At 32.7% G+C, this 17495-nt stretch overlaps 2 protein-coding genes across 2 annotated transcripts; one reads left to right on the top strand and one right to left on the bottom strand.

Annotated features, from left to right (window-relative positions):
• Positions 1-5822: 5822 nt before the first annotated feature.
• On the top strand, positions 5823-8938 carry LOC146897518 (phosphatidylinositol 4-kinase gamma 4-like). The gene is made up of 2 exons (XM_085737525.1): positions 5823-7786; positions 8410-8938. The coding sequence occupies exons 1-2, from the start codon at positions 6386-6388 to the stop codon at positions 8797-8799; spliced, it is 1791 nt and encodes a 596-aa protein (XP_085593651.1). The 5' UTR covers positions 5823-6385; the 3' UTR covers positions 8800-8938.
• Positions 8939-11890: 2952 nt separating this feature from the next.
• Positions 11891-17468, bottom strand: LOC146897517 (uncharacterized). The gene is made up of 5 exons (XM_085732434.1): positions 14832-17468; positions 13834-14450; positions 13125-13334; positions 12445-12659; positions 11891-12174 (listed from the first exon to the last, which is right to left on the bottom strand). Exons 1-5 carry the CDS (start codon positions 17296-17298, stop codon positions 12153-12155), a joined length of 3531 nt encoding a protein of 1176 aa, XP_085588560.1. The 5' UTR covers positions 17299-17468; the 3' UTR covers positions 11891-12152.
• Positions 17469-17495: the final 27 nt, after the last annotated feature.

Genomic DNA, 17495 nt, shown 5'->3' with positions numbered 1-17495 from the left:
AATCTAAGGTGAGGGTGGGACTATCTTGCATTAATATTAAGTTGTTAAATCATTAGATTACATCTAACAAGTTGGGGAGAGTTTGTGAGAATTTGAGAATTAGGGTTTTGAGAGAGATTTGATGATTAGATGATGAAAACTTGTTGAATTGATGTAGAAATTATGTACAGACCTTAGATAATCCATAGGATGATTATTGGAAGTAGTTTTGAGGTTATAACCATGAGATTAGGTGAAACTTGAAGAAAATCTGCATTCTGCCCGAATTTTGATATTAAAACCTGTATTGATCGGTGGGGAATTGGTCTTAGGTGTAAACACGAAAGTGGTAGGTATGGATGTTAGCTTTCTAATGCCGTTGGTCTCACATCAATAGGATTTATAGAACTTGAGTTATGGTCAAATTACTGCACGTAGGTCACAGTGAATTTTTATGGACTTTCAGCACAACTTTTCCGAATTTAAAATAAAAACTGGTATTGATCGGTACAGAATTGGTCTTAGGCGTAAACATGAAAGTTTTAGATAATTTTGTTAGCTTTCTTGTGGCTTTGGTTTGACGTGAAAATGATGTTTGGTCTGTGAGTTATGATGAAAATACTACAGGGAGGTCTTAGCAAATTTGTACGGTGACAGCATTCTCTGTTTCATGTTTTTGCGTTTTGTTCATATGTTTCTGTTTTGAATTGATCTTTGTTGTAAACATGAAAGTTGTTGATATTTGTGATATCTTTCCAGTAGCTTTGGTTTGACATGAAAATATGTTGTGGATAATTTATTATGTTTTTACAAAGATACTTAGTGAATTATTGTCGATATTTAAATACGATGTTATATGAAGTTGTTTATGATTGATGAATATGATGTTTTAAGATGTTGTTTATTATCATTTGATATTGTTATATTATGATATGACATGAATTATTTATGTGATCCATATGTTGTCAAGATGCTTAGATATTAAGATGTTAAGACGTTATGATGATAAGAGTTGTTAAGTCGTCGAGTCGTTATGAAGTCATCAAGTTGTTAAGATGTTATGTTGTCAAGATGTCAAGATGTTAGGATGTCATAGATGTTCATGATGTTGTTTAAGTTGTCAAGTTGTAGGAAGATTGAGTCCATTGCATACTCATTAAAGTTGGGGGCTTGAGGCCCGGCAGCCTTGTGCTCATTAAAGTTGGGGGCTTTAGGCCCGGCAGCCTTTGTGCTCATTAAAGTTGGGGGCTTGAGGCCCGGCAGCCTTGTGCTCATTAAAGTTGGGGGCTTTAGGCCCGGCAGCCTTTGTGCTCAAACTACGTTGGGGGCTTTAAGCCCGGCAGCTTTATGCTCACATGTTGAAGAGCCTAATTACGCTCATTTATGTTGTTGATTGGTACCACATGCATTTGCATATCAAGAAGTTTTAAGATGATTTAAGATGTGAAATTGTCGAGTTGTCAAGTTGTTGAGTTGTCGAGTTGTTTAGATGTCAAGACGTCACGTTGGTAAGTTATTAATGAAGTGCTATGATGAATGAAGATGAATGATTATGATGTTTATGTTGATGATTGATTATGATGTTATATGATTTATGATAAGATGTTACGTGAATTATGATATGATGATATGTGATGTTTTATGAATATATTTATGACGATACATGATAACGTTGTGTTTGTACTTAGGATGCTATAAGTTGATGTTTATAATTATGTGGATATATGGGATCGATTACGAATTTGATTATGAAGTTATTTTCGGTAATGCTATGTTTTGATAATGATACTTATGTGAATTACATGTTGATGCTTATGATTGATATTGATGCTATGTGATGATTGTTGGTGACTATTATTTGATGTTATATAATGATGTTTAAGATTAGTAATTGATGATATATGAAGATGTTTATGATTAGTGTTATGATAGTTTATGACTAATGTAGGAAGATTAATGATACTAGTTAATGAAGTTTAAGTTGTTAGATATGATTAATGAATTATAAGATGTTTAAGTTGTTGAATGTACTTTATATGATTTATATGTTTAATATTATTGTTTGAGAAATCTCACCCCTCTGCTTGGAAATGTTGCTCTTCGTATGGGTAACTTGTAGGCAACCAGGATTAGTTGCGGTCGTGAGTGGACTCCTCACAAGTGTGTCTTAGGTGCTCTGATACGTAACGGGATAGGATTATGTCTTTACTTTCTGTTCCTTACGTATTACTTTATGAATCTTTCAAGAATTGATGTTGAACTAAGTTTTATGAAAATTTATATTGAGGCCCTTGTGCCAAAGATTATTTTTATTGTTGAACTAATTTCCGCTGCGAAGTTTTGAATTACTTATGTTAAATGATTTTGAAGAATAAATTGTTATTTATTCAGTTTATGAATTTTTAAGAAGTGTAGCATTCCGTTTAAAACTCTGATTTGTTTATGAAATTTTTACGTTGGGAAAACGGGGTGTTACAGCAAGTCCACGAGAAAAATTGTTGTCAAAGATCTATTTTGATCGTATGACCTTGATCTGATACCAGCTCGAAAAACGGCCTTGTCCATGCTCTCATTCTTAAAAAAAAAGAAAGATATCCTCACAATCTGGCTGACAATATACACCATATTCACAAGGAGAATATGTTCGATATTCTTCATATTCTCCTCGTGAATATCATCGATATTTGCTCACTTAAAACTATAGGACAAGGGTTCTCCGCATTCAAAAATTTGTCATGCATTCTATACATCTTCAATCATTGGATCAAAATCCGACAATCGAGATTTCACACACATATTTTTTTCTTAAAACAGAATAAAAATTGCATTGAAATATCGTCGTGTGATCTTGCTTCAATGATAACAAATATACAACTGATTTTATATCATAGTCCTTTTTCTGTTTGTCTTTTCCTTCTTTAAAAATCTTTAATGACAAGGAACAGTGCTTAAAATGGAACGTTAGATATTAAAAATAAAAGTAGTACAATGAATCACCGTCATTTAGGAGTCGTTGCTGCTAATGGTGGGAGAAACGGTAATACGGCATTATAATATTAGGGTTGGTGGGATGATGATGATTAGAGATAAGGACAGGAACCCCACGCTGGTTTTTGTAAAGTTAAAGTATATCGACATACCACGGTCCACTCATCAAATCCTCTTTATCGCATTTTCCCAATTCATCTTGTAATAAAAATGTTCACCAATCCTTACCTATAGTTTGTTTGAGTGTTAATCTCCAATTTTTATGACGAAATCACTTTGTTCGGCGATTATGAAGGAAGTAAAGTTTGATTAAAAATTGTTTAACTCAGAAATTGAATTCAGATTATTCTAAATAATTTGTCATTGATGAAAATCATTAAGCATTTGACATCGAGTTTAGGTGTGTTGGTTAAATGTTTGCTAATTTCAAAAGAAAGCTAAATAAATATACTCCATACATATAAGGAGAGATCAATGTTACACGATATAATGTTATGTGAATGTTTTTCTCAAAAAAATTACTCCCTCCGTTTCAAAATGAGTGTCGTTTTAGGTGTTTACACACATATTAAGAAATGCAATGATTAAAAGAAAGAGAATTGTTATTTTACCAAATTATCCTTATTAACTATTGGTTAGTTTTAAAAGTAATACTTTGGAAGTAGTGTGCAAAGTATTAATTGGAGGGTACTATTGAAAAGAAAAAGTTATTATTGCATTGGAAACTGAAAGTGACATTCATTTTAAAACAAAATTTTTTAGCTAAAGCGACACTCATTTTGAAACGGATGGAGTATTGAAGTTACACGTTATAATGTCAAGTCAATGTTTTTGTCAAAAAAAAAAAATGTTACATCAATGATGTACTATATAATATTCTTTCTAATATTTTTTACATCAATTATTCTATTAATCTAAAAAGTGAAGTGTCTCTTATCAAAAAGACTAAAGAGAGTATTGTTTTACTTGATATAGATTTTAGAAATTTAATTGTTAGATCGTAGATTTATATCATATGAAATATATCACAAAATTTTATACAAATATAAACTCATTTGATTATCATTGAGACTAACAATGTTCAATCCATCTCACAGTTCGAGAGATTTACGATATATTAAAATTAATATCATGAAATAATAAGCATTTTTTATTATTCCCTTAATATAAAAAAGCATTTATTATTTTTGGCATAAATAAATTAATAAATATTATAAAAAAGTAAAATATTAGTAACAAATCATTTATGAATACAAGATCTCATATACCAAAAATACTTGAATGATATGGTAAGAACATTCGGCAAACTTAACAAGATCTCTTAAATTTAAATTCAACCCTAAACATGCAGCAATCTGAGAGAGATTTATTGGGTTATGCATTTGAGCGTAGAAGATATCTAACTCAAAAAATATATAAATACATGATCTCATATTAGATTAAGTTCAATTTAATTTGATTTAAAAAAAATACTACAATTCTTGTTTTGCTATCAAAACCAATTATAACAATTTTTAAAAAAGCATACTACTCATTTAGTTTCTTTTTAAATCCCGTTTCGTTTTTATTTGACTGTCGTTTTGATATTTTAAAGGTAGGATTTGTCAATTTATTTTCTCAATTACTCTTATCTTTTTCAATAAAACTAAAATATTAAAGTTTTTTTTTTTAATAAAACAAAGGTTTTTTTTAATAACTTCAAATATTAAACAAAATTCGGTTAACTATAATATTGACTCCATGAATTTTGATGATATCTTCGACATCAGTATTTAAATTCGGCAAATGAGTAATCTCAACATTCAAATCTATGTCACACCTTGTGAATTTAGTATTGGAGGAAAGATAAATTTTTCTCAACTTTTGATTAATGCGAAGTTAGAATAATTTTTATTTTCCTTTAAAATTATTAAAAAAGATAGGGCTAAATATGTTTTTGGTCTCTATAAATATGTCAACTTTTCGTTTTAGTCCCTCTAAAAATTTTCTTCCACTTTTAGTCCCTATAAAATTTTCAATCACTACTTTTGGTCTCTATTTTTAAGTTAATTTTTGTATTTTTTAATGAAATTATGTAGAAATGTGTAGAATATTGTAAAATATTTTCCCAAAAAAATAGAATTTTTTAACAAAACAAAAATTAAATATGAATTTTTAACCGTAAAAAATATAAAAATTTATATTAAATTCATGTTTTGTTAAAGAATTCTAATTTTTTTGGAGAGATTCTTATAATATTATGAATTTTTCTGCAAAATTTTATTCTTAAAATTCCACAAACGAGATTACTTTAAAGGAGAGACCAAAAGTGAAGATGAAAATTTTTCGAGGGACTAAAAGTTGAAGAAAATATTTAGAGGGATTAAAACGAAAAATTGACATATTTATAGGGACTAAAAACATATTTAACCCAAAAAGATATATATGATATTTAGATTATTGTCATCCTTAAAAAAAAAAGATTATTGTCAATTGTTTATTATGGCAAAGAAACAAAGTATGTGCAAAAAATAGTTTTTTTTTTTTATAGAAATGAAAAGTAAGTGCGTGCAAAAAAATATGCATATATTTATGGATTAATATGAAGTTATAATAGAAGAAAAATTACAAATATCTACTTTCTTAAATTTCAAATATCTACCTTAAAACGACATTTAAAAAGAATCGAAAGAAAAAGTAATAAAAAAATATATATTCAGCAAAAAAAATAAATAAAACAAACATATATCTGATCTAATTTTAATCCAATAAAACTAATTTTGATTTGATTGTTTTAAATTAATTAAATCTATATATTTTAGATTTAGACCTTAACCTACAAAGGCTACAACACAATCCATTAGAATTTTCTCTTGTCGCAAAAGCAAAGTAGAGCTTAGTAAACAATACGTGTCCACTACGCGCTCCTCCTATCTTGTTCCACAATTCATTCTTCTCTTCTCTCTCTCTGAAATTTCTCTCTCGTTTTTGGTCATAGTCAATTTCCAATAACAAACCCTTTCCCCTTCTTTTCCGAATCTTGAATTCCAACAACAACAACAACAAACAACTCTTCTTCTTCTTCTCGGTAAGAATTTCTCTCTCTTTCTTCACTTTACACCAATCACAAAATTAGGGTTTATAGAGGAAACGATGAGAAATTAAGCTTCTGGGTCTGTGTTTTTTCACCTTTTCAATCAAAAAGATTGTTCCTTTTTGTGATATTTTGCTAAAAATTTGATTTTGATTAGGTTTGGTCTTCTGGGTTGGTGTGTTTCATCACACCCAGATATAGTTAAGCTTTAATTTGAATTTCACTGATTTGTACAGATATGTGGCTTTAGAATTGTAACATTGGTAGAATTAGGGTTTTTTGGCTTAAAGTCAAAGCCTTTAGTTTTTCATTGAATTTGATTTCATTCATTAAATTAGTTGAAAAATGTCTTCTGCTGGTGTAACCACTCTGAGTCCTGTTTCAAGGGAGAAATTGTTGTCTCCAACCAATGGATTGTGTAATCCACTGCACTTGTCTTCGAATCTTCATGATTTTATTTTCGTTTATCTTTCGTATTCGGGGTCTTTGTCTCCGATGCGTGTGCTACCTTCGGATACAATTGAGTCGGTGAAGCTCAAAATTCAAAGGAATGAAGGGGTGACAAACAAACAGAAGTTGGTTTGTAATGGCCGTGAGTTGTCGCGTAGCAATTCTTTGCTCAAGGATTATGGAGTTACAGAAGGGAATGTATTGCATTTGGTGATTCGACTGGCAGATCTACAGACCATCAGTGTGAGAACTTGTTCCGGGAAGGAGTATACCTTTCAGGTTGAAAGGTGTAAGGATGTTTGGTATGTTAAGAAACAGATTGCGGAAAAGGAAAATGAGTTTGCTGATCCTGAACAGCAGGAGGTTGTGTGTAACGGGGAGCTGCTTGATGATCAGAAGCTTATTGATGATATCTGTAGCAAATATAATGATGCAGTGATACATCTTTTTGTTAGAACAAAATATGCGGATGTTAGTACAGGGCTTGATGAGTTGTCTATTGAAGCAAAAGAATTGAATGATACGAAGAATTCTGATGCAGAGGAAGGTGATTATGGGAGGAAATATGATAGCAAAGAAGATGCGAGAAAGGAGTATGAAGCCATCGAACGAATTATGTCGAAAAATGCTCCTGGTAGAGGTCTTATTTTGGAGCCGGTTGTTGTTAACCCTAAAGTTGAACTAGCTTCAGAGGTTTGGGATATGATAAACACTACATATGATGGGCTAGATAGTGGTAATTCTCCAATCAGATCTGCAGAGGGTACAGGTGGGGCTTACTTTATGCTCGACTCAACAGGGCAAAAATATGTATCGGTTTTCAAGCCTATGGATGAAGAGCCGATGGCTTTGAATAACCCTAGAGGTTTACCTTTGTCGTTAGACGGCGAGGGCTTAAAAAAGGGTACAAGAGTTGGCCAAGGAGCTTTCAGGGAAGTTGCTGCTTATATTTTGGATCATCCAATGAGTGGCCGCCGATCATTATTTGGCCATGAGAAGGGATTTGCTGGTGTTCCTCCGACTGTTATGGCAAAGTGCTTGCACAAAGCATTTAACCATCCAGAGGGTTTGGCTGCTAAGTTTGGTTCCTTGCAAATGTTCGTGGAGAATAATGGAAGTTGTGAGGATATGGGACCTGGTGCTTTTCCGGTGAAGGAAGTGCATAAAATTACTGTGCTGGACATGAGACTTGCAAATGCAGATAGGCATGCTGGGAATATTTTGCTTGGCAAAGAGAAGAAAAATGGCCAGGCTGTTTTGATTCCAATTGATCATGGATACTGCCTTCCCACTAGTGTAAGCACTTCATTTTTGTTAATTCTTTTAATGCCTGTGATGCTGCTTTATTGTTCTCTTGATGTGAATGTAAACTTTTGTTTTGCCTTGTTTGGTTATAACTACTTAATCAGTTGTAGGTTTTTTTATGTTCTCTTCTTTAACAATGCTTATGGCATTAAGTATAGTTTCATTTATAGCTTATAATAAAAGTTGTAATATTTGAGGCCTCCTTTTGGAATGTTTTTCAGATTAAGTCTTTATGAGTGTGTAATGTAATCTGGAGTGTTTTTGGTAGTTATTTTCCCTAGCATGATATTACCTTCATGATTACAACGACTTGCCTTTTCCAATGCTACTTTTCTCTTTGCTATGTTTTTAACACCAGAATTAATGATTTGGATAGACCAAAGCTGTCAATCTTGAAGACTGCATGTATTTTGAGTAATGGCAATTGTAATTAGGTCTTAAAGTTAAACATTATTTTATTGGTGGCATTATTTACCTATTTGAAGGATTTTGCATTCTTTTTTCTCTTGATGTTCAGGGGAGGAGGTTTAGTGATATATTCTCTACATTTTCTCTTCAAGTCTTTGTTTAAACTCTAAACCAATCACTTAAGGTTTTTTTTGACATGTCAACAGTTTGAAGATTGTACCTTTGAATGGCTTTATTGGCCTCAAGCTCGCCAGCCATACTCTCCAGAGATCATTGACTACATAAAGTCCCTTGATGCTGAAGAAGATATTGCCCTTCTGAAGTTTCATGGATGGGATCTGCCACTCGAATGCGCCCGCACTCTCCGAATCTCGACCATGCTTCTGAAAAAAGGAGTGGGGAAAGGGATGACCCCTTTTGCCATTGGAAGCCTGATGTGCAGAGAATCATTGAACAAAGAGTCTGTGATTGAAGGAATTTTTAAAGCAGCACTCGAATCTGTTCTTCCTGGTACTAGTGAGGCTACTTTTATGGATGCTGTTTCTGAGATTATGGACCAGCACCTTGATGAGATCACCAGCAATTATAATTCTTAATGAAGTTGAATTCTGCTATAGGATTTGGTATGTGTATGTGTGTACATGTATTCTAGTACATAACTATAGCCAATGATTGTCTTTTTTTTTTTTTTTTAATTGTTTTCACAGTAATGGGTAATGACTCCCTTGGTCTTAACACATTCTTTCATCAAATTTACCTTATATTTACACCTCTTAATTAATTATAGGTTATGTATGCTTTGTAGAAGTGAAATGGGACATCACTTATTGGGAAATTGTGGAATGCAATTGCCATCCTGTGAATATTTTTCATTGTTACAAAATTTTAAACTTCTAGAAATCATAAATAGCAATAGCCTTGCAGAGCAATTTCTACATAACTGCTAACTAAAAGGCGTATTTAGTTTGAGATTTATTTTTTATTTTTTTATTTTCACTGTAGTTTATGTTTTTGAAATTTTGTAGAGGATACAACTGTAGTTTATGTTTTTGATATTTTGTAGAGCATACCAGAAAGATTAATGAACAGTTTTATACAAGATGAAATCAAAATAAAGTGAGATTTATATACAAAAAAAAAAACTCAATTTTAAAGAGGATATTTTGTGGTGGTGCTTATTTTTATAAGCAGCCTGACAATATTAGAGTACACGTTTTAGTCAAATACAACAAGTGGTACCATTTTTTATCTTTGAGATTAGTGGTACCTTCGTGGCAGTGACAATACAAACAATATGTTCGGAGATTCAAAATTGTTTGAGCATGTTCAATTTGACTTTGTCTTCTAGAAATCAAGTGGCCAAAACTATTTAGATTGATTCCTATTTTCAAGTCAAAAGTTTGGTGAACTACGCAGAAATTTCTACCCATACAAATAATATACTTTTAATGATATTCTAAGTATATACTTAATGCATGACATGAGTCAGTACCTACAGACTACAGTAAGCTAATATTTTATAACCTTGTAATTTAGGTAGAAAATAATGAAACGAATAAAATAAAAAACACAGACTACCTTGAGTCCTTGACCGTAATGGGCATAATCTCTATGGAAAAGTCAAATCCTTCCAACATGTCACACTCACATCCTAATAACCCTTGAAATTAAACTCTTCGAAGCTCATTCTAAAGAGTTACCTCTAAAACGGAATCATATTAAAAGGTGTCGTTGGACAGAAAGAGTTGAAAATGTAAGAAAAATATGAAGTGTATCTTCGATTTCTCCTGTGACAATTAATTTGAGTCTAAATTGATTTTTACAATCAATTTTATTGTTAAATTCACTTTATTATTATTTTTTTGAGTGGAACTCACTTTTATAAACATTAATCAAAATATGGAACTCACTTTTACAAATATGTATCAAAATATAAATAATTTGATATTCAACTAATTTTTAACTAAAATCAATTTTTATCTTCATAGAGTCAAAAATAGACGAGAGGATGATAGCATAACGAAGGACCAAGATTCACTAGAGTAGTGAATTCAAACAATTTGCTGCAATAATGAATCTCGATCATCCACATCTTATCCAACAACTCTAAATACACAGTTCGGATTTCATTAGTTTCACACCGTGTGAGATCTCAGTCGTTTAGTTTCAATCAAATTATTGTGTACATGCAGTAATTGTGTTAAATTCAAATCCCATAAGGAGGCCGGCTGGAAGTTATATAGTTTAATATTTAAATTTCAAAGTGAAAAAAAAAATTATTCAAAGTCAACTCGAATCGTTTAAGCAAAGTCTCGAGTTCGAGTCTTATTGATAAAATTTAGTCAGGAAATAGATCCCACTAAAGATGGTTAGACAAGTTCCTCGACAAAGATTAATCATAAGCAAAATTGATAGATACTTCACACGAATATATGGTTAGAAAATAATAATACCCTAGCATATATAGTGATAACAGTTTTGCTTGCTTCCCCTAAAACAACAACTTTTCTTGCTTTTTTTTAGACATAACAACTTTTCTTGTTTGTAATGTAACATATGCCCTATAGGTAATATTATGATATCCATATTTTTAAAGTTAAAAAATGTTTGGTGCGTGCATATTGTTGACTAAACAAATGAAGATATTTGTATGCTCTATTGATTTAATTTAGTCAAATAAAAAGAAACAATTATGGAGTTATATTTTTTGTAATACAAATTTAATATAACTTTTTTTATGTTTATTATTTACATTTTCTAAAGAATATTTTGTGTCAATTTGAATATAGAAAGCAATGTATTAGCATATTTTAGACTCAATTGCCAATTTTGGAAAAACTAAAGATTTGATAAGTTTCATTGTTTTTCATATTCGTCTTTTCCACATTTGCTTATTTGCTTTAGTGATGAACTTTGTTGCAACAGCTTGGCAAGAGGTTGATATCAAAGTCTGGAAGTATGTATGATTTTCAGCAGCAAGCTGATGTTGATCTCAAAATAATACGAATGCGTCAGCTCAAAGAACTTCATGACCAAAGTAATCTTGAATCATCATCTCATATTATGGTTGATCATAACACAATGGAGGTGGAAGGAAAGCGAGCAAACATCTCATGGAGGCGAGCTCGACAAAATTACAAAACGGCCACACAATATCGGTCCATGACACTATTGTTTTGGTGGCCAGACAATGGACAATGTAGAAGGGCGGGGAGGCAACCCAAAAAAAAAATGGTGAAGACGCACTTTAGTTCTTTTTGAAACGATGAAATTGGTTTCGGTTTTTTATTTTGATTTAAATTGATTTGAAAAGAATCAAATATCAACCCTTAAAGTGTCTCATTTAATTTCTCAAGTAACCTCCATTAAAAATTACGGATTTGGATCCTCTAGAGTGTAAAGTGAGAAAATCAATGATTGTTACTTTAGCGAACTTATGATTGGTTATGATGTACGTAACATATCTACCTTTAATTTGATAATCAACGACTAATATTACCCCCTTTGCACTCTAAAGTGAATTGCTCACTTTAAAGGAGCAGGATCCAGAAAAAAAAATACACCTCCATTTCTTCTCCATATAGAAAAGATTTGGATTCCTATCTTAGTACCCAATGGAAAAGGATTAAGAAATGAAAATATTAACTTTCCTATAAACAATTGAAGCAACTCTAGTGCCATTCAATATGAGAGGAAAGGAATACTCATTTTCATGACTAATCCTTACTACTAAACACCATTCTTGGTGGAGAAATTCTCACTATCAAGTTAACACAAGCGACTATTATAACTGATTATATTTTTCTCAACTATGTACAAACAACCGTAATTTGTGTAAAGAAAACAAACTACAAAAGAATTTGACTTATGCTACCATGCAAGAATTCCATCATCTTCTTCAGCCGGTTTCATTCTTCGAAAATAGTTTGAGCCATCATCTACTTCCGTATTACTTCAACTTCCGCTTAAACCTTTATATTAAGACCATAAAAATGAAATCATTAATTAGCATTATAAAAAATAAAACGATTATAAACCGACAAATATACTAGTTTTCTTTGAGAGTAGAGAATGTTCACTATTTTATTATTCGGTACTTCACTGCTAATTATATAAGTCTTGTTTTGTTTGCACTTTATTTCTTATTTTTACAAATTTGAAGAAAATTAAACAAGTTGAGCTTCTTCTATGTGACTCATACCACGGCTGATTATAAAACTACTAATTCAATGAAAAATTACCTCTTAGTAGAGCCATTAAAACCAAATACACCCTTCATTATCGAGTTTATATCCACGGATCGATCCTTTGTTATCTTATCATGGTACATTTTGCTTCCAATCTCTGTAATCTCTTCCTCCACTTCTTCTAGTGGTTGGTCTATATTAAGCTGAAGTTCTCCTTTCTTGATGACAGTAACACCAAAACCATTTTCTTTAGCATCTCGAAAAGCATCCTGTCACATTTAATGCAAGTTTAAGAGAATATTAAAAACATTACACAAAAGAACACAAACATTTTATGAAACAAAAAATATGTTCTAGCAGGCAACTCAGGTGACATGGTACTACTATCTAGATGGATTCTTACTATACTCTAATTTTCATTACATTAAAATATACATTAATTTACATCACACAACAACTAAATTTGATATCAAACACCATCTATGCGGATTCCCACTTTATTTCTATGTTGTCAATTAGTTGTCGCATAAGCATCTTAGCAAAATCATCAAATATCAAACACAAAGATAGAGAAAATGTCAGACACTTCGAAAATTGAAAGGGACCAAATTTATGAATTTAAAAACGGGGGAACCAAAATCGTAAAAGAAGCAAAGTAGGAGGATTAAAACAGCCTTTAAGCCTAAATTGATTTATGGAACTAATAACGCTTCCAAGAGCATAAAATTTAATACCTTGGGAGGCCGTGCAACAACGAAAGCATTGCCACCTCCAAGCATATCCATATGAGCCTGCATTATGTAACAAAGATTTTTGCAGTCACCAGGATCTTGGAAAGCAATCACGTGATATGGTTTAGGCTCCAATTCAAGATCTGGAGCCATCTCCAATGAATAAAATCCGACTCTTTCTTCTCCATCGTCAACTTTATATACCTCAATGCACTGACAGAATAAACAAATTCATTCAGCATCAATGGTTAGAAAAAGAAGGATAAGTCAAATCTAGTGGGAGAGGGAAATCTGAAAAGTACATAAAGGACAAGTGGCTTTGATCCTGCAAAACTATCGTTCAACGACATAACATTTACATTTCATACTTTGTAGCCCTGTTTGGATGAACAAATTAATTAAGTGTTTATCGCATAAGTGCTTATTATATAAATGCCTATGTTTAAACTATTTCTAATTTGTGGAGCATAACAATAGATAAAATAAAGTCAAAGTGTAAAACAGTTTTCATATAATCTATAAGCTGTTTCTTCTACCCAAAAAAAAACTATAAGCTGTTTTCCTAAGCTTTCCTGGAGAGCTTATGGACATGTCATAAGCTATCCCAAACAGCTTCTCGAATACATATGTCAATAGATATAAGTTCAAATAAGTCAATCGACCCTTAATTTCATTTTTGCTAGTGAAACAGTGGGGGGAAAAAAATACATACCAGAACATATGGAAGATCTAACCACCATAAGTAATCTTCTTCTTTGTCGTCTGCATATTCACGATATTTACTAACTACTGCTTGCGGTCCGAACGACTCCATCTCTCTTTTAAGCTTGTTGATTTTCTTTTCCACGAAACTTCTATTCCTCTCAGGTAATTTGCTCATCAGATCAGCTGCTTTCTCTATTTCTTTTTCAGTGATCCAGCGATCCAAATCCTTCCCGATATCCTTCATTACAGACTTAACTTCTGGGTCTGTCTCAGCATTGTAACAATCCAAAAATTCCTGGGACCATTTCTTTGTGTGCTGCCAATATTCCTTCCCTGATTTTTTGCCAGCTTTAACAGAACCATCACTTCCTTCAACAACAGTCTTTGGATTTTTTGACTTCTTCATCGGGCCTATTGAACCATCAACCTTTACTTTTGAAGATGAATCGGATGATTTTTTAGCAGAGTCCTTCCCATCCTTCTTCACTGGGTTCAAATTTTTGGTGGAAGTTGTCTTTCTTTTTTTATCTAGGAATTCATTTAGGGCCTCGGGAATTTTCTCCACGGAGGGTCCTTTCCACCGTGGTATGATTTTCTCTGGTGAATCATATATACTAATGCCATCTAGAGGAATAAAGGACAACTGTTAGCATAATGTTTAAACTTATTCAAAAGTAAATGCAAACAATACTACCTAAACATAAGTATCCTCTAGAAAAAAATATTGTTCATAAATATAAGCCACAATTAACACTAGTAGATAAGAGAAGTGAGAGTTGAACATATTCATATCCAAAATGAACGAATTAATACATTACTCATTTACTAATATTTATGAAAATTGCTAAAAGACCTTATGATAAAGGACAGAAGTAGTATATCTTAAGATTTCATTCTATAAAGTAAGCATTTAATTTCGCAAAGCAACAAAAAAAAATGTAGCTTCACGAAATTAAAAGTTGATCACATTATGTGTATTATATAATTTTGGAAACAGACAAATACCTGCTCCGTAATCAATATTTTCAATATTTGAATGGAGCCATTCATGGAGGTGAGAAAGTTTTTTGTTTTCTATGTCAACTTTTTTCTCAAGACCTTTGAAGAAAGCATCTTTATCTTCGTCGTTCATCAAATAAAATGGTTCTCGTCCACACAATTCATTATCACGAACTCGAAAGACAATGTCTCTAAGATGATCATCCTGCATCCAGTCAAGTTCTCCACCATCTTCACCAACTCCAATTGATTCCATCTCAGTTGGTATATCTAAAGGTTGATCAACTCTCTCTTTTGCAAGTGCATAGTTATCTTGAAATCCAGCTCTAATTTTCTTAATTATAGGCTCAACTTCATGGAAATTTTTCTCCAGCCAATTTTCTGTCTTTCCAGAAAATCTTTTCTTTCTACTATCACCATTAACTTCATGGTCTGAAGTGGTCTCAGAATTTTGACGAATTACCACTCCAGGTTCAACACCAGAGTCTTTGATGTCACCGATCTTTGTTGGGCCGAATTTCTTATCCTTCTGATCAGAATCTTCACTAGGATTTAGGTCAGGCCTAGAATCTGATTTCATATTTAAAGTATCATCATTCCTGATTTGTTTAATTATTGGCTCAACTTCAGTGAAGCTTTTCTCCTCTGATAGACTTGCTTTGGAACCAAAGCCATTAACTTGACGGTCTAAAGCGGTCTCGGACTTTTGAAGGTCTTCCAATCCAGGTTCCGTACCAGAATCCTTCGAGCACTCATTCTTTGTCGAGCTCTTTTCCCTTTCCTTTTGATTAGAATCTTCACTGGCATTTTGGTTGGGCTTAGAATATGACAATCCATTTAATGTGTCACTTCTGGACACGACTGTGTTCGTCTCCAAATTTTTCTGCTTCTGGTCGTTAAAAACAACAAATTCGGAAGGCTTTGAATCAGCCATGTTTTCTTTCCCAAGTTCAATTCCAGATTTTGCATCAGGATTTTCTTTGTCGTGTTTTTTTGAAAGATAATCCTTAGCTTCCTTAACAGACCGTATGATCCTTGGTTTCTTGTTCACTGAACTTTTATTTGTCATAAATGAGCCATTAATAGGAGTGCGCGAGGATTTATTGTCTTCTCTGTCCTTCGGAGTCATAGCAACATCATTGATTTTGATTTCCTCTTTACCAATTTCTCTATCATCACGAACAATCTCATGCTCGGTTGAAATATCAACCTTCTCTGTGATATCATCAGAAGTTGTGTGCAGAATTCCATTATTATCCGTTGTTTTGCTTGCAACTTCATTTTGACGGTTACTTAAACTGTTATCTTGTTTGCTATTCTCTTTTATGACTTCACTCTCATTAGAGGACTTCCCAATCACACTGTCATCCATTTCCGTATCCTTACTAACTAGAGAACGATCCCCGCCTTCAATTTCCCGTGCCCGCCTAGCCATTTCTCTGATTTCTCGAACCTTATAGTCCATATCCATTCTCACTTCACCAGAAGAATTCTGAACTACAAGTTTATCAGAAGAAGCCTTAGCTTTTAGAATATTGTTCATAAGCTGTTCCTTATCCAACTCAGGCTTTTTTACACCTATAACCGGTGTCTCCGTAGATTCATGAATAACTTCAATAGCACCCTTCATCAACATCTCTTTCTCCTTCCTAGCTTTTGCCTTCCTCATCATAATTTTCTTCTCCATTTCTGTATACCGAATCTCCTTATCACCAACACGAAATAACTTCTTCACTCCAAACATAACAACAAAAACACACAATACTATGCCACCAACCCCCGAAAGCTTCGGAATCAATCCCGGTTGCACGATAAATCCACGAACAGCCTTAACAAAATCACCCTTCTCCTCCTCACCTTGAACAATAAACTTAGCCACAGAACTATTCCTTGCAATCACATTTTCACCACTCTCCATCTCCCTAGCTAGCTTCTTAGCCTCCAAAATCTTATCCTCTATTTCATTTCCACCAACTCTTTTCAAAATCTCATCTTCATCAACTAAAACCCTTTTAACAGCACTAAATGAATCTTGATAAACAGTAAAAATTGGAGCAGACCCAATACCCCAAAAATCAATATCTTTCCTATATTGATCAACCCAATTATCCAATTTATTCAACAAAACATTTTCACCCAAAAGTTCAGATTTTTGTAGTTTTTCCAATTCAACTAAACTACCATCATCAATTTCTTCAACATGATTACTAGAAACAGAAGAAGGGTCATTGGGAATGTGAATTCTACTTACCTGGTGATCATGAAGAAGCTTGTTCCTCAGTGAATTACGGCGGTTAGTGGGTCGTCGAAAATGAGCCAAAGTTCGAAACTTTCTTGAAGTTGAAGTTGTTAGATAGAAAGAAGAAGTGTTTTTATGAAATGGGGTGTTACGGTTTGATGTGTATAAAGCTCTGGGGTTGCAGAAAAATGGGTATGAAATAGTTTTGGGGGGTGAAAAGTTGAGAATGTCCATGGATTAAAAAGATATACAGAAACACTATGAAAGCATTGTTGAATTGAATTGAATGAAGATAAGATTTTGATTAAGCTATGAAAGAGTGTTTAGAAATTGGTAGCAACATCAAAAAGATAGTGTTGAGTGGTACTGTTGTTCAGTGTTAAGAAAGTGCAGAAAAACAACATCGATAAGTGTATGTTTGGTTCTCCTTA

This window comes from Medicago sativa, chromosome 8, assembly GCF_051527215.1.
Source record: "Medicago sativa cultivar Bolivia chromosome 8, Bolivia_mono, whole genome shotgun sequence".
In the NCBI taxonomy this organism is placed as follows: Eukaryota; Viridiplantae; Streptophyta; class Magnoliopsida; order Fabales; family Fabaceae; genus Medicago; species Medicago sativa.
Note: the sequence above shows the minus strand (reverse complement) of the source record. Positions and strands in the feature narration are given on the sequence as shown.